The sequence below is a fragment of the Tauraco erythrolophus genome, chromosome 19 (genome assembly GCF_009769465.1).
Source record: "Tauraco erythrolophus isolate bTauEry1 chromosome 19, bTauEry1.pri, whole genome shotgun sequence".
Taxonomy (NCBI): domain Eukaryota; kingdom Metazoa; phylum Chordata; class Aves; order Musophagiformes; family Musophagidae; genus Tauraco; species Tauraco erythrolophus.
In genome coordinates this window covers 14,109,403-14,137,133 of record NC_141483.1, presented here as the reverse complement: position 1 = coordinate 14,137,133, position 27,731 = coordinate 14,109,403, and the positions used below count along the sequence as shown (strand labels likewise).

Here is a 27,731-nt window from a genome sequence, read left to right as displayed (position 1 = left end):
TCTTTGCCCACTGCTGTAATAAAGAGCATCAAGTACCTCACGGGCTGGGTTAACGGGTGCTGGCAGGAGCAGAGGTCCTGTGTCACCAGCCAGATGGTTTTTAGGAGAAACGGGATTTCAAACTCGGCCCTTCAGGAGCTGGGGAAATAGCCCAAACATCCTCCTGGCGCGGCCGGGGTTGAGTGGGAGGACTGGGATGGGGAACTGGGTGGCTGGGGAGGGACAGCAGCAGCTCTGGGCTCGGCTGGACGTGCTTAAACCCAACAAGTCCCTGGCAAGGAAAAGCTGGGTGAGGGAATAGCCCTTGACCACCTTGTTGGGGAGGTCTGAGAAGGAAATAACTCTCTGAAATAATCCGAGCAGCTTTCCCACTGCTCACTCACAGGGAGGACTGGAGTTCGCATCCCCCGGAGTGGGTTTGCGGCTGACGGGGCGATAATGAACTCAACTTTTTTTTTGCTAATGAAGCACAGCGATTTCCATTGAGACTACGGAGAAAGCCCGTGCAATTAAACTGCAGGGTAAAACCACCACGTGCATGTGCTTGTTGGTGCTCCAGCAAGAGCTGTTGGTGCTCCAGCAGTAAGCCCCGGCGCGCCGAAACCACCCGTCCCAGCAGCAGCCGTTATCTGGCGAGGGCTGCGCCGGCAGGGAATAGCCATCCCTTTTCCCGTTCTTTGGTGCAGATGCTCTGAGCGTAGGGGGACTGGGCTGAGACCACCTTGTCTTTTGGGCAAAGACCCCTTGGAACGTGGCTGCCTGGAGCCCAGCGGAGCTGAAATCAGCTCTTTGAACCTCAGCAAGATTTAGCACGCGCGAGTGTTTTCCGAGGCGTGTGTGCTCCGGGATCCACGCACCGAGCAGGGAAAAGAGCCAACGACTTGTGCTGTGCTTCCTCCCCTTCCCTTCTTCATCCCTATAAACTCAAGACTGTGGGGAGTCACTTATTAGCAACGGAGGAAGCTGACTCGCCTGGCACAAACCCACCCTGGCTATATGCTCCTGCCATTCCAGGCAGCCTTTGTGCTGCTCTGGGGAGGAAAACGGGATGCGGATATGGCCGAGAAGCTCCAGCTGAGGACAGGGCTGGCTTTGTTTCCCTGGCAGCCGTGCCAGGTCTGGCAGCACCGGAGGTGTGACCGGCCACGGCCCTTTGCTCTTAACGCTCCGGTTTGGAAAGCGAGGGTGGAAATAAAGACCTTGCCTGCTCGGAACATACAAGGCAGCACGGGAGAGGCTGGGGAGAGATGGGGAGGCACAGAATGCAAATCCAAAGTGATTTCTCAAGTCGAAGGGATCCAGTTTCTCCCAGCCCCTCGTCCTTCGACTACTTATAAAACCAGATTTACCCTCACGGCCGATCCCTGGGCTGCGTTTGGCCCCGGTGGTTCTGGCCCTGCCGGCTCCTGGTCCCTGCCCGCGCTCCAGCTGCCCTTTCTGGCCCAGCTCAGCCCAACGATGCCGTGACCTTCCCCTTCAACCCCTGACTTTAAGCAGAGCTCAGCTCCCTGGGCTTTGGCTGCCAACCGGGCTCACCACGTGCCGGCTTAACGGCCAAGCCCTGCCGAAAGGCGAGATGGCTGCAGCACTCCCCACCTCGGCCCCACGAGGCTTTTTCTTTGCTCACTTTCCAATTAATCCCTAAATGTCAACGCTCCTGAGGGCTCCCATCTTCAGGGGGAGGAGAAAAAAAAAAAAAAAATTCCTGTAAGGCAATTTCAAGGCCAGTTTTGTATCCGAAATCCAGGGGAGTGCTGCGCTGAGAAATCTGGAAGTTGGGTGCTGCGAACATCCCCTCCCGTGTCGCAACGGCTCCAGCCCCTTCCTTATTCTTAAAATAACGGCAGCTTCTAAGAAGCGGTTCCTCTCTCCGTGTGGCCGCGCCGGCCGCTCCAGGTAAAGCAGCACCCGGCACCGCCGGCTGCAGAGCCTGGGAACAGCGATGGAGCTTGGGGCACGGCCACGCTCCCGGCTCTGGCACCGCTCCCCTTGTGCGGGTCCCTTTGCTGGGGACAGGGACGTGGAGCCCTGGGGATTTGCTGGACGCACGGTGATTCCCGTGGGAGTTACATCTTGCACACCGCGCCGTGCCGGCAACTGGCGCTCCAGGGGCGAGACGCGCGCGGGTGAACGACTTACGGTGCCTGCGGGGTGGGGGGGGGGTGATGACAGTCACCGAAACGCCGACCCAACACCGGGCTCCTCCGCCTACGGCACGTGGAGGGGTGCAGCCCCTCTGCGGGCACGGAGGCATACGCCGGTGGCACCCCCTCGCCTGCGAGAGGCCGTGGCAGAGCTTTAAATACCACCGAATTTTGGTTACGCAGTGTTTTAGGGGGAGGAAAAAAAAAGAAAAGGCAAGTGACAGCAGGGTGGGCGGCCGCCAGTAAAAAAAATGGGGGAAAAACTCACTTTAGATTTGTGCCTAAAACGTTTCCATCACCGGGACAGAACACCTCCATCACCGGGATGGAACATGCCCATCCCCGGGATAAACCACCTCCACGAGCGGTCGGGTCGCTGTCAGTCTCCGCGTTAGTTCTCAGCTAGTGACATTATTAACGATGGAGCAGTTAGTGTTCACGGCTTAATTAGCGAGGCTAACGGCTAATTGACTATATTAAGTATTTCTCTGGCTGGTGCAGGGGAGCAACTGCAACTGTGCTAGTTAAAAAAAAAAGAAAAAAGAGCAAGAAAAGCCATTTTTTTTTGACGCAGGAGCTCAGCTCCGGCAGGTCGGGCTTTGCTGGAGGGTTTGGCAGCAGCAGCACGTGCTGGGGCAGGAGGACGGGGCTCGTCTTCGCTGGAGCAGCAACTGGTCGATGAATTTATAATCCTTTGTGGGGTTTTTTTTCCTTTTTTTTTTTTTTTTTCCCCTTTTTTTTTTATCCTTTCTCCAAGGACATGGTGTAACAAAGACCCCGGTTCCTTCGCTGGGCGCTGTCGTGTCAGGGACGGGTGGGAGACGGAGCCCGGCGGCGTGATGCTCGGCACGCAGGGACACAGGCACAGGCGGCGTGTGTAAACAGTAACGAGAAAGCTTTGATAATAACAACCAAAAAAAATAAAAATAAAAGGCCCTTTAACAGGCCAAAGAGAGGGAGCACACCCGTACCGGAGTGAAAAATTACCCCCTTCCTTGCAAAAATACAATACTCATCCCTAACCAGAAGGAAGAAACTAGGTACATTCTTTCGATGGGACACCCGGAATGTCACCAGGATTTCTCCATCTGAAAGTGCATCCTGGCACTGGTGCAGCGCCCATCAGAGTGGCGTGTACTGGTTGTCGATGGCACGGACGTGTCCCCGACCCGGCGCCTCTGCCTCGTAGTCCGAATCGCGGTGCCGGGGGCCGGGGGCCGTGGCTGCCCCGCCGGGGCGCGGGCTCTGCGCCAGCTCAGCCGGCGGCGGCACCAGGTGGAAGATCTGCTCCGGTGGGGGCTCGTCGGGGCACAGTGAGGCGGTGGGGGCGAGGCTGAATTCGGGGCTCCAGCTGGGAACGGGCAGGGGGAGAGGGACCGTGGTGCCGGAGCCGGGAGCTGCAGGTGGAGGGGAGAGACGGCCGGTCGGTGGGATGCTCCTGCCCCATTGCCCTGCTGCGGGTACTGGGGTCGGGGTACGGGGGGGTGCATCCCACACCCACCCTGGCCATGATGGGGAGCAGCTGGTGGTTTGGGGCAGCTTCTCCTTTCTCGAAAGAGGAAGCTGGGAGCTCGGGAGTCACCTTTTGTGCCGCTGCCCAGACGCTTCCGCTCCCCCTGCACTTGTGAGGCCAAAGGACTGAGCCCCAGGGCACCCACCTCCACCCCGGGGACCCTCCCAGTGGGGCAGGATCGCCCACACCCCACAGGAATGTCCCATCCCTCCGTGCCCACATACCTTGGAGGTGGGGCAGGACGACAACATAGCTGGACAGCCGGACGTCGCAGGCTGTCCCGCACTCCAGCGGGATGGGGTAGCGGTGGAAGTGGTGCAGCATGTCCACGATGGAGGAGAAGCGGAGGTGCTGGACGCGGCACTGGCCCCGCTCCGTCAGCGCCAGCCGCAGGTGCTGCGGGGAGGAGCACGGACCTGTCACCCTTCCACCGGCTCCTTTGCTGGAGGAGATGATGGGGGGACATGGGGGATATTCGGGGTGGGGTAGGGGGGGACAAACGGCCTTAGCATGATGTGCCCGCAGTGCCCTGCTCACTACGGGGGGGGTTTTGCCTCCCAGCCACCAGCCCACTGCAAGCATCAGGGCAGGGACCAGGCAAGGGGAGCATCTCCATGGGTTGGGATGGGACAGGGTCCGCGCTGCAGTGAGGGAGGGGGCTGCCCGAGGGGCTTCTGCGAGATTCCCCCCACCCTACCTCGTCCCACCCCTCTCCCGCCCGTACCTTCGCTCTGCCCTGGAAGTTGAAGGTGAGCACGTACTCGCCGCGGCGTGTCTCGCTCTGCCGCACCAGGAAGACACCGTGACCCTCCAGCCCCCCCAGCTGCACCAGCTGAGCTGCCTTCACGCGGGAGATGGGCCCATGGAACCAGGGGCAGGACGAGAGGAACTGCTCCATCTTCGGCCCCGCTGCCTCCCCCGGGCCCCCCGGTGCCGCCCCTGCCAGGGCACACGGATCAGAGCCTTGGGGACACGGGGACCCCAGCCTGGCACCCCCGGTCCCCCTCCCCTCTGCCTCTGCCCCCCTGCCAGGCAATCTGGGGACACCCGACCAGCCTGCCCAGCCATGGCAGGGACCCCCCAGCAGCGAGGGATGCCCCCAGCACCTCCACCTTGTCCCCAGGGCATCCCGGCTGCTCACCTTGGCTGAGGGTGTCAGTGCTGGTGGTGGGGCTGGTGGCGGCGGGGTCAGGGTGCTGGCACGCCAGGAGCTCGGGGTCACCCGCATCGGACCTGCCGGGGACGGGAGAAGCCAGGCTGAGTGTTGGTGCTGGGCGGTCCGGCACGGTGCTGGGAGACACGGAGCGGCCCTCCCCGTCCCCCAGCTCGGGGACATCCACCGGGCACCTACCCCCTGCGCGCACAATCCCGGATCTCAGCCGTCCAGGAGCTGAGCTGCTGCTCGTCCCCCGCCTCGAACACGATGTCGGTGGCGTTGGTGACCTGGGGGACATCAGAGGAACATGGGGGCTTCAGAGAGAGAGACGTGCATCCCTCCCACCCACCCACGCTTGGGCATCAACCCTGACCGAAGCCGGGGCACAGCATCCCCCACCCTGTGCTCCACAACCCCCCCCCATCCCTTCCCCAGCCGGGAAGAGGAACCGAAATTTGGCATGGGAGCTTTTGGCAGCCACGTGCATCCCGGAGGGTGGGAAAGTCCTCGGGGCCGACTGCAGACCCCCCCTCAGCTGGGCCCTACCTTGAGGACAAAGGTGTGGAGGTTGTCGGGCATCTCGAGGCGCGTGCACCTCCGCACCTCCCGGACAGCAGAGCAGGTGGCATGCAGCTTCGGCCTGGAGCCCTGCGGAGGGGAGCGTGGTGCTTGAACTGGGCCCCAGCACCCCCCCCCCGACCCTGAAACACCACCTTCACATCCTGCTACTCCGCTGGGATGGGAGGTTGAGCCCAACGGGAGCCACACAAAATACCCAGCACGGTGCTGCCCGGCACCATCAGGGGACCCCGGGGGTAACCAAGGGGTGCCTGGAGTGGGGACCCACCTCGGCGGCCCCCTGAGGACCCGGCAGTGGAGGGCTGGGTGGAGGAGAGGAGGGAGAAGGGGCTTCTGAGCACGGCAGTGTGTGCCCTGATGGGGAAACTGAGGCACAGGCAAGGAGCACCCCGCGTACGGGTGCCAGGCTCAGCGGTGGCGTGCCAAGAGCTCCCCGCGGCCGGTTTGGCGCTGACACAGCCACATGACAAAACGCTGAGCAAACACTTCCAGAAAAGCTAATAATACCCCTCCCGGCAGCTTTCGGTTCCTCTGCCACCCAGTGCGCCCCGTGCACCAGCAAGAGAGCCGCTGACCCCGGCGAGGCTGCGGCACGTGGCACGCGGCACCCACCCAGCCGGGACCGGGCTGTATCCGGGGTGCCAGGGACCCTCATGGGGTAACCCTGCACCAGTGCTGGGGGATGGAGCCGACCCCTCTGTGCCCATCCCCGCAGCCGGGGCGAGTGAATGAGCCACCCGGCAAAGCCCGGCCAGCACCGGTGTGTGTCCCCCCCCCCATCCGCCCCCCCCCCCGCCACTCCTCCCTCCCTCCCTCGACCGAGGACTCGGTGTACTTTGGGGCCGGAAACTCAGCGTGAGAGGGATCAGCCCTTATCAGCGCCGAAATACGCCGAAAAGAAAGTTCTTAGAAGTCGCTCACCGAATGGCACCGCGCAACGGCGACGGCGCTACCGCGGCGGCTCCTCCACCGGTCCCGTCAGCGACAGTGATTGCAGCTCCGCTGCAATCACTGTCGCCGACGGGACCGGTGGAGGAGCCACCGCGGTGACACCGGTGCCTTATCCCGAAGGATTTTTGAATTTTTTTTTTTTTTTGGCCCAGCCTTGGCAAATAACCGCGTCCCGCGGAGGAGAAAGCCAAGGGGTGGCCCATCCTGGCTGCTTTCCTGCACGTGGCTTGTGACATCCGGCATGTTCCCCAAGCTCGGCGTTATCGACACGAGTCCCGACCGCGGCGGCGGCCTCTTGTTTTTCCTAGGAAGCGGGGAAATTCCAGGAAAAGGGAGTTCGGCGAAGCTCCTCTGCAGCCCTCCCCGAGGAGAGCGTAGCTGGCAGAAGGAAATGATTTGGCGGAAAGATACGGCACCCAGAAAAAAAAAACCCTAGTCTGGCTTCGGAGAAGTGCCTACCGCAGGCACGGTGCCCCCCTCGCCCCCCCAAACCGCTGCACCTGACCGCAAGATGCCCTCCTCGATGGCAGCCCGTACCCAGAAAGGGATTTCTTGGTAACCAAAACTGCACACTCAATTCACCGTGTCTTCACCCAGCACCCACGGGCTCCTTCTCGGCAAGAGAGGTGTCACGGCAGCATCGTGGGTGCTGGGCAACCCCCGCTGCCAGCCTGGCTTGGGATGCTCAGGATGGATGGGATGGTCAGGAGGGGAAGGAATAATCAGGGTGCTCAGGATGGGAAGGGATGCTCAGGATGGGATGGAATGCTCAGGAGGGGATGCTCAGAATGGGATGGGATGCTCAGGATGGGATGAGATGCTCAGGATGGGATGAGATGCTCAGGATGCAATGCTCAGGATGAGATGGGACAATTAGGATGGGATGAGATGCTTAGGATGCTCAGGATGGGACGCTCAGGATGGGAAAGGACTCTCAGGATCGGATGCTCAGGATGGGAAGGGATGCTCAGGATGGGATGCTTGGGATGCTCAGAACGGGATGGGATGCTCAGAATGCTCAAGATGGGATGCTCAGAATGGGATGCTTGAGATGCTCAGGATGGGATGAGATGCTCAGGATGCAATGCTCAGGATAAGATGGGACGCTCAGGATGGGAAGGGATGCTCAGGATGGGATGGGATGCTCAGGATGGGATGGATGGGATGCTCAGGATGGGATGCTTGGGATGATCAGGATGGGACGCTCAGGATGGGATGCTCAGGATGGGAAGGGATGATCAGGATGGGACACTCAGAATGTTGCCCCAGCTCAGCCCCCAGCCCAACTGGCATCAACTCCTGTCTGAACCTTCAACCCACTGTTCCCCAAAGGATCCTGTGTGTACGGGGGAACCCCCTAAAAAAATCATCTGGGGACACGATGCCCCGCAAAGCTGCATTCCCAAGCCGCCACGACACAGGTGCCACCGTGCCATCGCTGCGGCATTCCCCAGCACCTGGCACGCATGGCAAGAACTGGCATAGAGAGCACTGGCACGGCACAAGGAGCACCACCACGGCACCCACGGCCACCGCACACCTGGGGGGGGCAGGGCGGCCGGGAGAACGCGGGGTTTGCCGGCATCTGCCGAATATAGGAAGGAGACCGACGGCAGCTCGGCGCTGTGGTCGTGCCGGGAGCGTGAGCTGAAGGTCAGGCCAAGGTCACAGCCGTGCTTGGGCGTTGCAGGCACGGCGAGAGGCTGCTGCGCTTCCGCCCTGCAAACCCCCGGTAACAGCTCTCGCCGCGGCTCCTTCACCCGCCGCTCGCTGTACTACCCGTGGCTACGCGTGGCACACAGGTGGCCGCGGTGCCGGCGAGCTTCCCGTGCCAACGAGCCTCGTCGGCTCCTTTTGCCACGATGCTCCCTCCGGCAGCCTTCACCCTCACCCTGCCGCTTGCCTTTCTCGCTTTTACGTGCGTGCGGTGGTGGGGAAACCACTGCCCAGGGGGGCCGGCTTGGCATGGCACATCCTCCCTGCACCCCTCCAACATGGCTAGTTTGGGTTTACGTGGTTTTTCAGAAGCAAAACTCCCCCCAGCCCACCCACGTGTGCCAGGATGGCTCTTGCCGTAACACTCCGAGTCGCTGCCATAAGGAGCACAACACGCCGGGATGCACCGGGGACACCGCGAACGCTGGTAGAGCTTTTTTGGCTGGGAGGGAAAAGGAAGGCAGCGAAATCACACCGACCACGCTGCCCATGCCTGGCAGAGCCACAGGTACCTCCAGGTTCGACCAGCACTGCCCGCACACTGGCATGGCGCCGGCACCCACCTCCCACCCCGGCACCCACCTCCCACCCCGGCACCCTCAGGCTCAGCCGATTTCTGCCAGGTCCCCAAAAACGCTGCCTCAGTAGTGGTTTGCACGGGAGGGAGCCAGAACCATCCACCCTTCCCAGTAGATTTGGCCAGTGCCCAGGCCCCTGCCAGCAAAGATGGTGGTGGCACGGGGGTAACAGTGGTGGCATGGCAATGACAGCAGTGGCACGGCCATACCAGCGGCAGCACGGTGATACCGGTGGTGGCCCAGCGATACCGGTGGTGGCATGGCAATGATGGCAGTGGCGAGGCCACGGCAGCAGGGCTGGCAGGCTGAGGCTGCATGGAGCAGAGAGCAAACCCTTCCATAGCAGCGGGCATTGCCACCGGCCCCTCCACGTGCCGGGGACTTCCCCATGCCGGCTCTCTCGCTTCCACTCTGAGTCACGCCGCGAGCCCTTGCGCGAGGTCCCCAACGGATACGGGCGAGATTTGTCGCTTTCTGTAAATCTCGGAGCCCGCCGCGCGTCCCTTACGCAAGGGACAAACCTCAGCCGGAGCTGCGGAGCACCCGGGCACAGCTCAGCCCCGCCGGGCTGCCGGCAGACAGACAGTCGGCCAGACAGGCCACCGAGATCTGCCAGCGCTGGCTTACGCCGCCGTAAAACCACATCCTGCACCCACGGCCACGGGGAGTTTTGTGGAGTTTCCCAGGAGCAGGGAGGCACGCGGCACCGGGAAACACATCCCATCGTCCCAGCACGGGGCAGCAGGGTGGCAACGGGGGTCCCACGGGCATGGGGGGCAGCGAGGGCTGTGCTGGAGGGTGCAAGTGTCCGTTGCACTGGTGATGGTCCACAGGGCTTTGCGCCACGGGTAATCCTGGCGTTGGTCCTCAGGGACTTGGCGTCGACGATAATCCCGGTGTTTGTCCTCAGGGGTGTTCACCGCAGTCAAAGCCAGCGCTCGTCCTCGCGCACTTTGCACCGTAGCTGATCCCAGCATGTGTCCTTAGGTGTTGGCACCACGGCTGATCCTGGCGGCCACCCGCAGGGCTCTGCACCGTGGCTAAGCCCAACGCTCAGCCTCGCAGGGCAGCAGCACAGCTCATCCCAGTGTCTGGCCTCCAGCAGCTAATCCCAGTGCTCTGAGGGGTTGGTAGAACAGCTAATCCCAACGTTCCTCCTCAGGCATTTGCACCACTGCTGACCCCAAGGGGACGGGTCGACCCTGGGCTGACACTGGCGTTGGGGATGGGGGCTGAGATCTCACTGATTCGGGCCATTTCTCTGCACACCCCCGGCCTCTCACGTCTCCTGCACCTCGAGTCCACAGCAGGGTCCCCCCAGCTCAGCTCACCCCTCAAAGCTGGGAAGGACTCTAGGGTGGCACACGCTGGCCTCTCTGCCTGCACATGGAGGCTGTTCACTCTGAAACCTACTGACAGCAGCAGTGAGTATCATCATGGGGTTCTCTGTTCTAGGCTTGGGGCACTGGGCGTAGGAGATTTCCTGCCTCTGTTAAGCAGAGAAACACGAGGGGTGATCCCCACTGCGGGTTGCTGTGTGAGCTCGAGCCCCCCCAGACCACGGCCAACACCTCCCCCAAAAACCTCTCTCTGCCACCCCAAACCCCAGCCACCATCTTCGACCCATCAACACCAGAGGGACAAAAGAGCTTCCAAGACACCCGGTCTCCTCGCATCCCCAAAGCCCACGGCAGGGACGGAGCCGTCCCCGAGGGCACCGGGCTCTGCGGTGACAAGAGGCACCGTTGTGCCAGCCTGAAGCGCTGGCTCGGGGGCAGCCGGGGCACAAAGCACCTTCTGTTCCCATCCCGGGCGACTGCCGAGTGCCGCGAAAAACACAGCCCGGCCCCCCGCCGAGCCACTGCGCCCAGTTCTCACTAAATTAAACCCCGGGGTGCTGCGAAACGCAACCCCGAGAGCTGCTGGGTAAACCCGCACCGTGGGGAGGGATGTGGGGGGTCCCGCTGGAAACCCCTACCCATCCTCGGGGCTGACTGCCCCTCTTTGTGCATTGATGAGCCTCCAGGAGAATAAGTCAACGCTTCCTGCCCAAAATCCCTGCAAATCACCCCAAACCCAGGGATGGGCTCACAGTCACAGAGGAGCAGACGGGGGCTGGAACCAGGCAGCCTCCACCAGCTCCTTCATTAATTTTTTTTTTTTCTTTATTTTAAGCCAAACTTGCTTCCAGCGTGGGCTGCCTTAATAATTTCCTGGAATAAACAACGAGCACGGAAAGTAAACACAGTTTGGGGGAGGCGGCTGCTGCCCGGGACTGAGCCACTCCAAAGCCCAGTGGGTCCCTGGGATGCCCAGGACACCCCAGGGTTTTGCATCACCCCAGGATCTGGCATCGCCCAAGATGACACAAGAGCTTCAGGAGCCCGAGCAGGAGCTTCGATGCCCCCGGGACCCAAAGCAGGACCTGCCCCTCACCCAGTGTTGCACCCTGCCCAGCTGAAGGAGGCACATTGTGCCCAAAATTCTTTGGTTTTTAACAGAATCTCAAAACGATGCTGAACATCACGATGTCCATCATGGGCATTGGTCAGAGCTGGGACCAGCTGCCCGGCGGGGTCTGTCCCAGGCGAGCCCCCCCCCCCCACCGGGATAAATCCTTCCAGAGCCAGCGCCGCCTGTGCAGCCTTTCATAAATATTTACCTTTGAAAGCGGCAGTGCTCAGCCTTGAAACAACCACATCCTGGGCCGTAAAGAGGAAAAAAAAAAAGAAAAGGAAAAAAAAAAAAGAAAAAAAAATTTAAAAAAAGAGAGGAAAAAAAAGAGACAACCACCCAAAAGCCACCGCCGGGCACCTCGCACCGGCTGCCAGCACTGAGCGGGATCCAGCACCCACCAGCACCCACCGGCTGCAGGAGGCTCGGGGGGACGTGGCGGAGTCCTTGAGCACTTTCCCCATCCCTTTTCCTGAGATTCACTTAATATCTCGATTTTTCGCTCACTTCTCACTCTGCACGTGGTGCTCTCGTCCCCGCGCAGCCCTGCAGCACCCGTGCAAAGCGTCACCGCCGTGAGCAGAGGGGTCACGGGGATGGGGTAAACCCCCCTCCCAGCGACAGCAGGGTGGATTTTAAAGGATGGGATTAAAAAGGAAGGAAACCCTCCGAGTCCTTCTGCTACAAACCCCAAAACCCCAGCGCCGGGCGAGGCGGTAGGATGGGGCTCCGTCCCACACCACCCCACCGAGCCGTGGCGAGCTCCATCCCAGCAACACGGTTTCCAAAATAAGAAACTCTGCTCTTCAGCAATTAACGCCGGGGCTGCGGTTACGCTGCTAAAAGTGTTTTTTCCGTGCATGACCAAGGATGGAAAAAGTTGTGGTTAATAAATGACAAATAACCTTTTGTCTCAGCGCCCTCCCCCTGCGCGCCCTCACCCTGCGATAGCAAAAAAAAAAAAAAAAAAAAAAGGGAGGTGGAGGGGGGGGGGAATATAAAAAAAAGTCACCACCAAAATCTCCAAAAGCCGAAAGGACGCCCAGCCCCGAGCGCCTTCGAAGAACAGCGAGCGGCACAGCGCCGAAACCGAAGCGGCGAGGGGGTGCAGCGCCCGCCCTGCTCCGCGGTGAAAGTCTGCGGTCGGGTTTCGGTGCAGCTCCGGGCACCTTTGGGTGCGGTTTCACCTCTCCCCAGGGAATCGCAGTACACCCCGACCCCTCCAGCTCTCACCCCACAGTAGGTTTCCTGGCTCCTTCCCTGGGGATGCCAGGAGAGGGATGTGGTGCCTGGAGATGCCAGGAGAGGGATGCCATCCCCTGGAGATGTCATGAGAAGAATGCCAAAAGAGGGATGCAGTCCTTGGGGTTACTGGGAGAGAGATGCAGCTCCTGGAGATGCTTCAAGAAGGATGCCAGGAGAGGGACATGGTGCCTGGAGATGCCAAGAGAGGGATGCAGTCCCCTGGAGATGCCAAGAGAGGGATGTCAGGAGAAGGACGTGGTCCTTGACATGCCAGGAGAGAGATGCAGTCCCCTGGAGATGCCAGGAGAGGGATGTGGTGCCTGGAGATGCCAGGATACCAGGAGAGGGATGCAGTCCCTGGAAATGCCATGAGAAGGAAGCCAGGAGACAGACGCAATCCTTGGAGATGCTGGGAAAGGGACACCAGGAGAAAGATGCAGCTCCTGGAGATGCCTCGAGAAGGATGCCAGGAGAGGGATGCGGTCCCTGGGGATGCAGGGAGAGGGATGCAACTCCAGGGGATGCCAGGAGAAAGATGCAGCTCTCCGGCCACATGCTGTCCAGCCTCCAGGGGATGATGCTACAGGGTTGCTCTTGGCTTGAAGATCAAGGCAGCATCCCCACCAACCTGGGATCATTAATGCAAATTCATTGCAAATCACTGGCAAACTCCTTTTCGCTGGGCACCCATTGCCCGCCGGCTCCAGCAAACCGGTTTGCCAGAGCCAGCGGGCGACAGGTGCTCAGCTCATGGTGGCCTTGGGAGGAGAAGACCATTTTGCATCTTATTTTTTCTGAAGCAAAGTGTTGTGCTGCAAAAGAAGGGGGTTTGCTCAAGCCTTTGCCTGGGATAGGGTTGCAAAGGCAGCTGCTGCTGCCAGGGTCAAGGCTTCTCAAAATGCAGCCTCTCCATCCCGCAGCGGCTCCTCCTCTGCCACTGCCTCTCCATATATCCTTGGTTGAGTCACTTAAGGCCACGTTTGAGCAGCCCCAATTGCTCCCGGGGGTACAAAGCGGCGCCGGGATGAGGATGAGGACCAGAACACCGGGATGTCCCCCAGCTCCACGCCTGGCCAGCTGCCGCGCGGAGCCCCGGGCGCTGAAAACGGGAGCGCGGCGGCGCAGGACCTGCCGGCTGAGGAGGTGGCAGTTCTCAGAAACCAGCTTCAGGTGAAAGGAAGGGGAAAAAGAAAGAAAAAAAAAAAAAAAAGGAAGTCAGAGCAGTCTCACGCTGAGCAGAGATAAAAATATTGCTGCTCCGGTGGCCTCGGCTGAAGACGTACGAGCCGTGACACAGGCACCACGGGTTTCAGCGGAAGGAGTCTTCCCGGCTCATCTCAGCGCACCATCGATTTACGGGATGCGCTGGATTTCATTAAAATGCTATAAAGAAACCAGTGCAAATGCAAATCCCATTTCCCTTCCCCTTCCTGTAAAAACATCTGGTCCACAGAACTGGCTGGGGACGTTTCCGTTGCAAATCCCAGTTTTCATGGAGTTTAGGACTTGGCTGTATAAGAGGCAGTTGGGGCCGGCGCTCAGCTGCTGAACAGGGCAGCCCCGAAACCCCGCAGGGCCGCCCTAAAACACACAAACCTCTTTTGGCAGCTTTGGCTTGAATTTGTGAAGGTGGAAATGCCCCAGCGCTCCCCAATCCCACAAATGACGTGGGAGAGGAGAAAGCCCTCGGTGCCCACCGGAACGCAGGGAGGGCTGGTGAGCATCGCCCTCGTACGAGACATCAGAGAACCCACCTGGGCTGTACCCTAGGAGCCCCCCCAGGGATCCGCCGTTTTTCCTGTGGCCATATGTACCCCCATACATCCGAGTGCTATAGCCGTCTGCCATCCCCCTGCACCGGGCGCTTGGCACAGGATGGCCCCGCTGGCGCTGGGTCTGGCCCCAGCAGAGCACCGTCACCACACTCCGGCACCGGCTGGTGGCATGGTGTCCGCGATCCCCTGCTCTCCCCACCACCCTCCAGCGTGTCCGCAGGGTGGGGGTCCGGGTGCCCTGAGCCCACGGGTGCCCCGGGGCCAGGCTGTGACCCGCTCCCGGCTGAGCTCCGGATCCCGTCGCCTCCAAACCCTCCTTTGCAACATCGTTCTTCCAGCGCTCGAGGGAGGAAGGAGTGATGCCAAAACCAACCCAGCAGCAGCTGCAAGCACGGGAAGCCCCATCTCATCCGGTTGAAGCCGCCGCCAGACCAGCACATCCCTGAGGACTGGGATGCCCACACCGGGCAGCGCCGCAGGGACCGCGGGCAGCTTTGGCACGGCTCGCCGGCACTCACCCCATCGCCTGGCGTAGCACTGGCCACAGCCGCCCAGGCAGTAAATGGGATTGGGGCTCTTCAAAGCGCCCCGCTCCCTTTGATGCCAGGCACGTTATGGGATTAGGCTGGGAGGCCCCACGGGAGCGAACTGGGGGGAATGAGATGGGAGTTGCCAAAAGTGGAGCGACAGAGCAGGAGCTGAGCCGCGGTGGGGCACGAGGGGGGGTCACCCCCTTTCCCCACGCACCTCCTCCTGCCGAGGTCACCACACGGCGCTGAGTATTCCAGGGTTTGGCTGGATGCTGGAAAGCCAGGAGGTTGGGCTGAAATTCCATTTAAAGGGGAGAAGGGGAGGGATGAAAGTGCCCAAGGAGCGTTTTGATAATTGCTTATTTAAAACTATTAATCTTTCACGACGATCAAATGAAAAATGGATCCACGACACCGGGAAAGCCCCGTCAGCATCCTAGGATGGAGGCGAGGGGGCTCCCCACAGGCTTCCCCAGGAACTTACTGGTTATTATTTAGTTATTTTAAAGAAAAAAAAAAAAAACTAACAAAAAAAAACCCACCAACAACAAGCTGTTCTGTTCCCACCGCTCCGGGGTTTGCCCCCTGGCTGTGTTTGGGGAATGGGACTCCCCAGCACAGCACAGGGCTTCCAACCCCCCTCCCCACCCCAAATTCAAACCGCAGTTACTGGGAAAAGGGTTGGATTGATTCTGCTGTAAAGGAGACAGCATCTGGCCCCGGCCCAGTTAATTAGAACGGAAGGACCCGCCCTGAGCATACTTGCACAGGAAGCAATTTACTCCGGAGTCTTGCGAAATCCAGCGAGGAACGTCCCCCTCTCCCACAGACCTGGCTCAGAACCCCCCCTTGCTCGGGTCCCCGGGGGGGGAGCATGGGGTCCCTGGCCTCGCTGTGACAGGGACTCAGCGGGAACCTCTGCGGGACAGAGATTTGTTGCAAACTGGAAGGAATAACGCTGCCGAGCACTGGGCGAACGTGCCGCATGTCCGGTTTGAAATGCCCCCGACCCCGCGGGTCGAAGCCGGCCAGGGGCTGCGGGGAGAGGTAGAAGGTGCTGAGTGCTGGGGTGGCTTCCTGAGGGGAGGCAGAGGTGGGGGGCGGGTAAGAAAAAAGGGAAAAAAAAAAAAAACAGGGAGGAAAAAGCAGTGTTTGGAAGGAGCAGGTCCTGGGGGCAGGCAGGAAGCAGTCCCTGCGGGACAAGGGTGCTGCTCCGGTGGGAAGGGTGCTGCCTTTGGGGGAAAACGCTTGGCAGAATCACAGAATGGTTTGGGCTGGAAGGGACCTCAAAGATCATCCAGTTCCAACCCCCCTGCCGTGGGCAGGGACACCCTCCACTACACCACGTTGCCCAAAGCCCCATCCAGCCTGGCCTTGAACACTGCCAGGGATGGGGCAGCCACAGCTTCTCTGGGCAACCTGTGCCAGTGCCTCACCACCCTCAGAGGGAAGAATTTCTTCCTTAGATCTAATCTAAATCTCCCCTCTTTCAGTTTAAAGCCATCACCCCGTGTCCTGTCACTACATGCCCATGTCCAACGCCCCTCTCCAGCTTTCTCGTAGCCCCTTTAGGCACTGGAAGGTGCTGGAAGGTCTCCCCGGAGCCTTCTCTTCTCCAGGCTGAACAGCCCCAACTCTCTCAGCCTGTCTCCAGAGCAGAGGTGCTCCAGCCCTCGCATCATCTCCATGGCCTCCTCTGGCCCCGGTCCAGCAGCTCCATGTCCTTCTGCTGTTGGGGTCCCCAGGGCTGAAGGCAGTGCTGCAGCGGGGCTTGGCGGCCCAAGGGCACCGGGTGCCCGCGGAGGGGTGTGCTTGGCCCCAACTGCCAAAGCCCCCCCATGTCGGGGAGCACAGCCACCCCAGGGAGGACATCCCCTCACTCTCCTCTTATTTTTGGCAAAGCCCTGAGGACAAGGCTGGCCAGCAGCCACCGAGGATGAGGAGGAGCAAAGCCAGCAGCAAATCTGGCAGCAGCGCCTGAAATAGCACCAGCCCAATGCCTCCTCCCCACTGACCAGGCTGATCCCTGCGGCGGGGTCCCACGTGCCCAGTGCCGTTGGGGTGAGCTGGGGTCTGGACCCCGCTGGCACCCAGCGGTGCTGCCTGGCTGCTGGGAGCACCCTCAGAGCCCCAGCGTGATGCTGTTCGGAGCCGGACATCACCGTGCCTCGCGACGGGGACACACGGTCCCACAGGGACAAACAACTGCAGCCCCTGACACAACGGAGCAAAACTGGCTTTTACTTTCAGATTTTACAATTTTGATGTATTTTTTTCCTTTTTTTGTTTGTTTGTTTGTTTTTCTAAAAAAAAATATTTAATATTGGGGTTGTTTGACCAAAATAGCAGGAACTGAGGCAGCTGTGCCCTGGCCCAGTGCCACGGGGAGCAGCAAACACAGCCCAAAGGCAGGGACAAGCCTCTGGCTCTGGCCGAGGTTCCTCCTTCCGAAGCACAAAGTTAGTCAAAGTTAAACAAGCACACAAAAAAAGAAGGAAAAAAGGAAAAGCCACGCCAGCCCATGACGTTTGCGTAAGACCTGCCACGCGGAGGAACTGTCTTTTTAAAGATTAAACCCCCCGGCTCCCCCCGCATCCCTCCCCGTTCGCTCACATCCTGCATCAGCTCCGCTCCAGCCGGAGTCGAAGCACCATGGGAGCTCCCCGGGGTAGCCAGGAGCTGAATTTCTAGCCACAAAAGTACTTCCAAAAAATCAAATTTCAATCCCTTACACATCCCACGGGGAACAGAGGAAGGCACAGAGCCTGATTTCTATTTTCCCCTTCCTTCCCCAGCTTGCCCAGGGAGCAGATGCCCTGGCTGCTGCAGCCACGGCACAGCGGGGACAGGGTGAATTTGGGGCTCCCCAGAGCCAGTGACCCCCGACCTTGCTAAGACGGGTCCGTGGATCTGGGGACAAGTGGGATGGAGGCCACCAGCCTCCATCCTTGGCTCGCGAGGCCGGTGCTCTGCTTCTAGCCAGAAACTTCAGGTTTGGGGTCCCAGCAGGGAGGAACACAATTGCATCTCGACCGACGGCGGTAACGAGCGGGCACATCGCCCACAGCACACGGTCACAGCATTCTCCACCCCCCTAAACACGAGCCCGCAGCGGTGGCTTGGCTCTCCTTCTCCAAGTTCTTAAATAAACAGGGCGCAGCCTTGTGTGGCTGCGGTGGAGGGAGAGCAGCGGCAGAGCAAACCTGTCCGGGTCCTTGGCTCGTGCCCAGACACCGCTCACGGGGAGAAACCTGGTGATTGGAGACACACCGTGGCCCCGTTCCCCACCGCAGGACGCGCTGGCACCGTGGCATCGTCCCCAGCCTGCCGCCGAGGGACCCACAGCATCGCCCGGCCGCAACAGGCGAGCGCTGGCAGGTCCTTACCTTGGGTGGGTCGAAGAGCTCCAGCACGTAGTCCTCGCCGTCAGGCGGCCCCGCTCGCCGCAGCACCAGGCGGCAGCGCTGCCAGCGCGTCCCACTGTCCAGGGAGCTCTCGTCCAGCAGCCCGTACTTGAGGACCCCCTCCTTGCGCACCTCGGGGGGCTGCTCCCGCGGCAGCGCCCACGGCAGGATGCGCTTGCCCAGTCCCGGCTTGAGAGGTGCCTCCACCACCGCCTCGCTGTCCCCGTCGCCCGGGATGGCATCGGAGGAGCGGCGGCGGAAGAGGCTGCGCCAGCTCCTGCGCAGCTGGCTGAGCGAGAAGGGTCGCCGCGCCGGCCCCACCAGCTCCTCCGAGCTCCAGGATTTGCGCAGCCCTGTCGGGGCAGCTTCGGGCGTTCGGACGGGTTGCTCAAGGCGGGCACCCGGCTCCACCTCGGCTTTGGCAGCCACCGTGCCCAGGGAGGCGTCCGTGTGCCGCTGGTGAGTCTCCCGGTAATCCCGCGCCGGGCCGGCGGGCAGGATGCGGAGCTGGTTCATGGCGAAGCCCTCCTTCACCTCGTGGCAGAAGTACTGCTGGAAGAGGTCGGTGAACTGCACCGAGAAGTTCTCGGCAGCCAGGAGGTCATGGTGCGGGTGCTCGGTGGCGAAGCGCAGGTAATGCCGCGCCAGCTCCTTGGCGGTGCTGATGGCGTGCAGCTCGCAGAACTCATGCCAGCCCCGGGGATGCGCTGGCGTGCCGGCCGGCAGAGCGTGCCCATTCATTGCCACGGCTCCAGCGAGGCGGTCGTGCTGCAAGACAGAGCACACCGGCGGCGTCAGGGTGGTCCCAATGCCTCCCCCCGGCCCCAAGCAGCCCCCAGCCATCATTCACCAGGACAGAGCGCGGGGACAGGCGCCACAGCCGGCCCGGGGGTGGCCAGCTCCTCGGTGAGTGGCACGGCCGCGCAAGTACCCGCTACAGCTGGTCACCCGCTGCAGGTGCTGGCTGTGCAAGATGCCGAGCACCCAGCTCCACCGCAGCACCTCGCAGCCCCATCCCCATCACCTGGCAGGGCTGTGCCTCAGTTTCCCCACCTGCAAGGTGGGGTGCAGGCAGGTCCCAGAGCGGGGCGTCTGTGCGGCTTCCTGCCAGCACAGCTGCCTGCAGCTGCCCGCCGCCCCGGGGGGACGCCCGGCCGGGCCGCATCCGCTCTCCTCCTGCCAAGGCTTCGCAGTGCCGACGGGTTTCCCTCCAGGGACCCATTTCAGCGGAGCTGATAAAACCGGAGCGGGGGCGGGAGGGGAGGAAACAACATGAAAAGCTGCAGAAATCCAGGGACGGAGCTGCCTCGCCTGCCAGATCCACCCGGCCCCGCTGGCCTGGGGAGACGCAGCCGCGCCGCCGGCACGGCTGGGCAGAACGCGTGTTCCTGGGGGATGCTCTGCCGCCTGCGGCACCGAGGGGCTGCCGGGCACCAGCAAACCACGTATCTCTGCCCCGAGCAGATTTTGCCGCGAGGTCAATCTGAAGGCACCCATGGCCAGCGGGCAGCTGCCCTGGCGTGCCCGGCTGAGCCTGGTAGCGGCGTTCCCCATGGTTGGCCCGGCTGCACCGCGCTGCTTACCGCCGAACCTCGTGCTCGCCCGCAGCACTTATCGGAGCCGTGCACTCCGTTCAGGCAGGAAACATTGGCCAACCCACCCGGATCCTGCCACGCCGGCGTGGGCACCGCTGCCTCCTCAAAACGCCGGCTGCCCGGCGGCAGCACTCTGGCTGCTGGGAGGGGAGGAAAAGTGATTGCATTTGTCAGGGGGAGGCAAAATTTAAAAAACAAACAACGGGAAAAAAAAAAAAAAATCAACAAAAAAACGAGGGGCTGGGAGGAAGCAAGTGGGGCGATGCGGAGCATGCCGGCGTGGCGGGTCTTGTTTGCAGCCGGGGCGGCGATAACGCCGGGAAGAGAACCTCTATCTCTGCCCACCCGCCGCCCTTCCTAGTACGTCCTGTGAAGTTTCTGGGCGAGGGGAGATGTTATCTGCCCCCCGCCAGCCTCGCCGGGGCCCGGCTTCTCAGAAGAGCCGCCCGAGGTTCGGGGCCGGCTGGCGGTGCGGCGGTGCCGGGCGTGCGTCCGCAGCCCGGTCGAACCCCCTGGCGAGGCCCCCACGCGCGGCGGTCTATCAGCACTGCCAGCCTGCCCGTGACTCAGCACCCTCCGGCCGCGCTCCCGCTTCCTCCCGGCACCCGGGAATTGCCACCGCGGCCACCGGCGCCGCCGGCACGCTCAGTGGGATGCTCCCCCAAAACGCAGAGGGAAGCGGGGCACCCATGCGGATGGCCCCTCAGGTGCGTGGGAGATTCCCAGGACAGGGAATTCGGCTTCCAAGTTTTCGGGCTCGCTCAATGCCGGCTTCGGGAGAGGTTTGCAGCACGGGAAAAGCCGGGAAAAGCCAGGCTTCGCCTGCGCCATGCGGCGGGAAGCAGCCGAAGGCCGTCTCTGGTAGCAACCTGCTTTTTCCAACCGGCACAACGACGGTCGATGCACCCCCAGCGCTTCCGCCTGCCGGCACCGGCACGAACCGCGACGCCATCCTTCCCGCTCCCGCTTCTCACGTGGAAACGGCTATCCCGGCTATGCCGGCTGAATCCACCGCAGCAGCATCCCACTCCTCCTTCTCACCCCAGGTTTCGGCACGGCCATGCCGCAGGGATGTGAGTGCCCGCTGCCACGTGGGTTCCTCCTGCTCCAGCCCATTACGCTCCACAGTGCCGGAATTCAGCAGCCAGCGACTTTAAGGCAGAATTTACATCCGCATCCATCAGACCCCATACACTCCTACGAGGGGCTCCAGGTCATCCCGCGCGTCACCGCTGAGCCGAAGGACTTGTCGCAATGGCTAATTGCTTTAATTGGCACTGAACGGAGAATCCAGCCCGCCCTCGGACATGCCGCAGGCCGGTTGGGATGGGGGGCTGACGTCCCCACCAGCCACTGGAAGAGCTGTAGGTCACCCAGCCCACCCCGGCTCAGGGCTGGTTTCGGGTGCTGGGGTTGTTTTGGGGTGCTGGGTCAGGAGCTGGAGGAAGAGTGGGATGGGACGGACCGGCTGCGGGCTGGCTTTGATGCGGGCTGGGGCGGCAAGCCCCGGCTTGCACAGGATCCGGCCCTGCAGCCGAGCCGCCCCCAGGAGATTCCATTAAACTCTTGCCCAACCTGGCGAGCGTCACTGCAGCAGCGGGTGCCAGCATCAGCCGGGACGGTAACCCCGAGGCTGCGGCTTGGATCCGGCAATGGGTTATTCATGCCTTCGTGGCACCGAAAAAATCCCAGTAAATGCATTTATTGTTAATTGCACCCAGAGGAGCCGGCAGCACCACGCGGCACCAGGGCAATGCCGGGAGCCAGCGCCGCAGCTCTGCCACCCGCTCCTGGAGGACGAGGGGTTCGGAGCCAGCTGGGCAGCCGTGCCACGGAGGGGCTGCAGGATCTGGTCCTCCACCTTCCCACCGCGGAACGGCTGGGCAGGGGGGCTGCAGCTGCACGGGAAGGGTCCCCTCCAGCACCCAGTGCTGCAAACCCACCCTTGAAGGGAAACGTTACGGAGCGGAGACCGCGTCGCCTCGCCCGGCGCCGAGCGGGCGTGCTCGCACACGCGCGCGCGTGCACGGGCAGCCCCGGAGCATGTGCAGCGCCGATCTGAAAATGAAACCGGCCCCAACTCCCCTCCGCGCCAGGAAAACGCACGCCAGCGACGTAAATAGGAAATTTGATTTATTCGCCGGCTCTCCCAGAAACAACCACTCCCCAACCGGAGGAAAAGCGGCCGGTGGCATTTTCGGCTCCCTTTTACAAGCACAACACTATTCGAAATTCACCCCAAGGACTATTTTGAGGAGGGAGGGAAGCGAGGGGCCGGGAGACGCCCTCGCTGGTCCCGCAGCTCACGGCTTCCCGAGTGGCAGAAATATAAAAGTTCCCACAATCCTAAGAGCGGGAACATTGTCCCTTCCCAGGATGTCCTCCATGAAAAGAGCTATTCTGAGCCGGCAGCAGCCTTTCTTGGCACGGCCCCGCAGCCCGCTCCCGAGGCGGCTATAAAAGGCTGGGTTACAATGAACAGCACTTTTCAATGGGAGAGCATCCGGTGCGGGGGCTCCAGGGGATGCGGGTCCCCTGGGGGGGGGCAGCCCGCCGGGGGTGAGCTCGCAAGGGCTGGGTGGTGTGGAGCACCTCCCTGAGATGGTGCCGGCGCAGCTCTGCAGCCCCTCTGCGCATCCCGACCCCCTGGCGACTGGGGAAGCGGGCACTGAGGAGCGGCTGGATGTGACCCTGGGGACAAGCGGGGCGGTGCGGCCGTTTGGGGACGGGCACTGAGGTTCAGCTGCTCAGCCAGGGAGGAGAGTCTGGTGCAGGGGGAGAGGTGGGAAAGGATCCGGCTCCAGCCTCCCGATGCGGGATAAGGGGGGAATAGAGGAGAGCACCCTGATTTCACCCTCCTCCCAGCTGGGTCACAAGGCGACGTGCTCACGGCACGTCCCCTGCCCCTGGCACAGCCATGGAAAGCAGCCCCAGCTCTGAGCTCACGGAAAGCCCCACGGAATTTTTTTGCTGCCCTACAGCCGAGCCTCTTCTCCCTTCCAGCAGCCTGCTTTCACCAGTGGGGTAAATATTGCTGATTTACCCCTGAACAGAACAAAAACCCCCCCAACCCATGTGCTGAGGGCAGCACAGCCCTGGGGTGGATTCCATGGTGGGCAACGAGGGTGACAGGGCCCCTATCCTCCCCCCCCAAACCAGCACCCCCATATTTACAGCGTCACTCCAGAACAGCCAACGCCCGTGGTGTGTCAGACCAGGACAACCCGGAGCAGGAACCATTCAGCACTGTCCCACTCGAATCTCCGGGAGCAGCCCCCTGCGGCGCTGTGGATTCTCTGGGGTCTCGTAAAGGGTGCTGGCACAACATGGCATGCTCACACAGGCTGTGTTTTCTTAGGAAATCGGGTTAAAAACCGGGAGGCTTGGGGGGGGCTCACTTTGCTTTCCTATCCCGACTCTCTCACAGGACATACACATCCCTGATTTGACCACCTGGCACTACCCAGCTTGCTATATTAAAGCCCAGAGCTGGCCTTAACCTACAGCTCTGCGTGATGTTATAGCATTTTAAATCCAGGGGAAATCCACCCGTTTGTCTTCCCCTGATCGCTCCCGCGGGACAGAAAGGATGGAGACAGCCCATCCCAAACCCACCTCTGGCAAACACAAGCTCCAAGCTCACTCGGACCGCAGGAGCTCACCGGGACAAGCCACTGCAGCCAGCCCAGCTCCCCAGAGACCCTCTGCCTGCTCCCGTTCACCCGAGCACCCATCACGGTGGCATCTGGCACCCTGCAGCCCGGTTTACATCATCACACTCTCCTACACCCACTGCCTGCGGGGAAAAGCCCGGCAGCGGGGTGGCCTCTTTCGACAGGCTTTGGTTTGTTGCATGAAATGAATCGCTGCGGCGTAGGCAGGGGAGAAGCTGGGCGCAGGGAGCGCTCCCAAGGGAGCGGCCGGATGGGGGTCCCCAGCTTCACCCATGTGGGCAGGGGAAGCAGCCAGTAGCTCAGCCCCCTGCCTACTTGGCTCTCCCTCCCCACCGCAGCATTCCCCCCAGGGCTGGATTCGGCCCTTCCTCCTTGCCGAGCCGCGGCACTGGCGGTACCACAAACCCCACCAGTGCTGAGCTCTTGCACTTTCGCTTCATCTCACCTGCTGGGATTTGTCCCCACGTCTTCGCAGGGCCAGTCCCCGGCAGCCCTGCGGGTGCATGGGCAGGGGGTTTGCTCTGGGCAGGGAGGAGGTAAGACCCCCTCAAAAGCCACCGGCACTTGCACTCAAATCTCTCCGGCACGATACACGGTGCCAGCAGAGCCACTGCTCTGTGGGCTCCGGGGAAACCAAAACGGATCTTTTCAGAGGCGATAAATACATAAACGCAAACGAGAAAATAAAAGCAGTACTGGGGGCGGGGGGAATGCACAGGGACAAGGCTCTCCTGCACCAAAAGCAAGTTAAAAAGAAATCCGAGGCATTGCTCTAGTCCCAAACAAGTCAAAGTGAAACCTGCCAGTAATTTCACGGGCCTTTAAACTCCAATCTCATAACCCGCCAGCAAAGCCCGAGAGCAGCCGGGGACATGTGAGAGCGAGCAGGGACAGGTCCCGCGCCAGCCACCTCCTCCTCCGCCACTTTTCCTACCTAAGAGCAGCAACCCAAAAAGTCCCCAGGACACCAGCCCACAACTCCAGCACATCTTGAATCAATTTGCAACAACAATATCACAATCGCAGCTTGACAACTCGTCCCCAGTTTCCTTGACAGTAAATCCCAGCCCGGGCAGTGATGACTGTGTTATTGCAACTGTCAGGGGTCAGTGGGTCCGGGCTCTCCGCAGATGACCCCGCTGGGGCTTGGCACAAGCAGGACTTGGCACGCTGGCGGGGCGCGGGGAGGCCGTCGGGACGCTGCCCACGGTGCATCGGCCTTGTGCTCCAAGCCCTGGCGCCTGCCAAGCCAGGCAGTGCCTGTGAGCCAAAGAAGTCCGCAGGGAGCAGAAAGCCAGAGGAGCCGTTTGCCAGACTCCAGCTGGCACCTCCGCTTGGCGCTGGCAGGGGGGCAGTGGGGAAGGGGTCAGCAAGACAGGCAGGCAGGGCACAGCCCCCACAGGCAGGGCAGCACCCCATAAGAGCGGCTGGGGCAGGTGGGCATCACCCCACAGGGCCCTGTGACCTCCAAGAGGGGCCACCCCCATGCTGGGGGCTGCAGGGGTCTGGGGTCAGGTGGAGGAGAGCGGCAGGGCTGGCTCCGTGCATGCTGCACCCCTGGATCAGGGGTCCCCAGGGTGCTGGGAAATGGAGGACCTTGAGGGGGACAGGGACACCAGAAGACGGGGTGCCCTGGGGTAAAGGGGTGCTGGAAATACAGGTGTCCCCAGAGGAACAGGGCCCCTGGGACAGGGAGCACCCACGGGGGAGGCAGGTCCCCGAGGGCGACCGTGGAACTCCGGACCGAGGGAACCAGAGGAAGGGGCCCGGGATACGGGCGTCCCCCCCAGAAAAGGGGTGCAGGGAGGCGGGGAGAGGTCTGAGGGGTTCGGGGCTGGCGGAGGAGGGGGACCACGCTCGGGGCGCGGGGGCGCTGGGGCTGGGGAGGGGTTCGGGTCCGCGCCCGGGGGCTGCGGCTGGAGAAGCGGCCGCCGCGCTGCCTCCCCCCGCCCGGCAGGATCCCGCCGCCGCCGGCGCCACTTTCGCTTTACAGCGGCCGCTTCCCGGGGACGCCCGTCCCGGCACGGCTCGGTCCAGCCCGGCTCCGTCCCGCTACGCGGTTACCTGCAGGAGAAGGCGTCCGGCTGCTGCTCGCCCATGGTGGAGCGCGGCGGAGCGCCCGGGGACGGGACGGGACCGAGCGGGCGGGACGGGGCGCACGGCTCGGTACGGCACGGCACGGCACGGCACGGCACGGCACGGCACGGCACGGCACGGCACGGCTCGGCTCGGCACGGCTCGGCTCAGGCAGGAAACCGGGGCAGGCGGCTCCGCATTTCCGCCGAGCCGCGGCGGCGCGGGGCGCGGACCCCGGCCCGGGGCGGGTTATGTAAAGCGGAGCGGCGCGGCCGAGGGCGGAGGCTGCGCGGGGGCGGAGCGGAGAGGCCGCGCTGTTTGTCTGTCCGTTTGTGCGTCCGTCCGTCCGGGCCGCGGTAGCAGCTCCGCGTGTGCGCACCGCTCCGCGCCGCCCCTCCCCGTCGGTGCCTTTATCTTATCGCATCCGCGCCCGCGGAGGCAGCGGCATAAACAGCCCGGCTGCGCTCTTGGGGGATGGTTTTACATTTAAAAAAAAAAAAAAAAGTTTTAATGACTTTTACAATTTTCTTCCCTGCGTATTTGGGGGCGTCCGGGCACCGCAGCCCCCACCTCGTCCCCAGGCTGGTCCCTGCCCCTCGGGGGCATGGAGGGAGCCCGGGCACGGGGTCGTTCTAGGGGCTCGGGAGGGGTGTGTGCAGGAAAACCCCCTGCTTTCCTGTTCCTGCCCGGCTGCTGCCTCCCACGGCTCGGCGGGCTGGGACCCATGGGAGCTCTGCGGTGGCAGCAGTGGGCGAGACGCCGTCTCAAACCCCATTTCTCATCATTTTTCTCTGCCTTTCAGTCCAGGAAATTTATCTGGCTGCCAAAGGCACTGCAGGGCACTGCCCATGCCCAGCGGAGCGGATCAGGCCACAGAGCCCGCAGTTATCCCGAACCGTGAGCGAGGGCATCAGCCGTGACAAATGGAGCCGTCCCAGTGTCCCTCCAGTCTCAAGCAGGGCTGGGGACTGGGGTGGGTGCACACGGGCCAGGCTCAACCATCCTGGTGCTGTCCCAGTGCCGTACTGTCCCAGGGGAACAGGGGCAGCATGGCAGAGCTGCAGCTACCCACCCTGCCAAAGCCATGGGAAGTGGGAGGACAATAAACTTTCACTGCACCTTTTTCCAGGAAAGGGCTGGTTTGTGCTCTGTACCGTCACGTCTGGCCCATCGACATCTCCCACCCGTGTCACCGGCTGTCCCGAGAGCTCCTCCAGGGTCTCGTCCTCCCCAAGCGGCAGCAGAGCCGGGGCAGAGGGGCTCTCCTTGCCCTGCACACCCCCACACAGGTGCTGCTTGTGCCGAGCACGCAAGAGCCGTGGTGGAGCAGCCTTTCCTGGGAGCTGGTGCTCGCCCAGCACGCCGAGCCGGGGAAACCCAGGGAAGTGGCAGCTGGGATTTTACAGACACTGCGCGATGGATTTTTGGGTGTTGGGAAGGTGGAAGCTGAAGGATTTTTCCCTTGGAGAGTGGGCAGAGGCACGCCAAGCCGTTTGTGAACAGGCATCTGCGTCCTACCACCAGCAGGCTCCGACCTCGGTGATGCTTTAAAACCCCAGTTGCTCACCCCATCCATTCCCAATCCATCTCCTCCCGACAGAAAAGATTGAAACGGGAGCCCCCACTGGTGGCTGTGCTCCAGAGCTGACCTTCCCCATGGCTCTGGGCTGCCACTGGTGTGGACACAGCCCCACTGCCCCCCTCCAGCCCCACGGACCCCCCAGACCTTTCCTACAGGGCTATAACCCTGCACTCCCCTTGGACATTGCCTGCTCCAGAGGTCCAGGTGGCTCCGCAACCAACCAGCCCTCTCCCCAAACCCCACGGGGAGGTGGCTGGGAGCAGCTGACGTGATAAAATCTTACCTTAAAAGCTGCTTTTTAATTCCTCCCACCGTTGCTTCATGCATAATTGCACCTTCTGGCTCTTTTTCCGAGCACGGACGCGTGGCCGGTGCAGCCCGGTGCCTGCTCTCCTTCCCACGGGCAGCTGTCCCAGCTCGCAGCTATCGCACGCTTTTTTTTATGAGCTTCATCTGTTTCGGAAGCGCCCTCTCAGCCTCCTCAGCCCCCGTGGCCTGAGATTTCTCTTTTGTTTTGCTTCCTGTATGGATTTTCTGCAGTTCCTAACTGCTAATTCGCCACCACCGACTTCTGCTTTTTCTGTTTGTCGACGCAGAGCTGCGCAGATGCCCCTGTACACCCCCCCCCACCCCACCGCTTCCCTTCCGCCCTGCACCGGGCTCAGCTTTTAACCATTGCTGCTTTCTCTCCTCCTCTAAAAGCCTTGACCAGCTTCCAACTGTCCTTCCCACTTCTCTCCGTAACTCCCGGCCTCTGGC

General features: G+C 61.9%; 1 protein-coding gene across 4 annotated transcripts; it reads right to left on the bottom strand.

The window, feature by feature from the left end:
• Positions 1-27,586, bottom strand: SH2B3 (SH2B adaptor protein 3). Of its 4 annotated transcripts, none has more exons than XM_086623220.1 (8): positions 27,256-27,586; positions 18,028-18,813; positions 5,360-5,461; positions 5,009-5,100; positions 4,799-4,890; positions 4,382-4,596; positions 3,882-4,053; positions 1-3,541 (listed from the first exon to the last, which is right to left on the bottom strand). In XM_086623220.1, exons 2-8 carry the CDS (start codon positions 18,784-18,786, stop codon positions 3,267-3,269), a joined length of 1,707 nt encoding a protein of 568 aa, XP_086479346.1. In that variant the 5' UTR covers positions 18,787-18,813; positions 27,256-27,586; the 3' UTR covers positions 1-3,266. The 4 variants fall into 4 exon arrangements, with proteins under 4 accessions (XP_086479346.1, XP_086479348.1, XP_086479347.1 ...); XM_086623222.1 differs by lacking the exon at positions 27,256-27,586 and adding an exon at positions 25,379-25,403; XM_086623221.1 differs by lacking the exon at positions 27,256-27,586 and adding an exon at positions 19,629-19,644.
• Between the last annotated feature and the right edge of the window lie 145 nt (positions 27,587-27,731).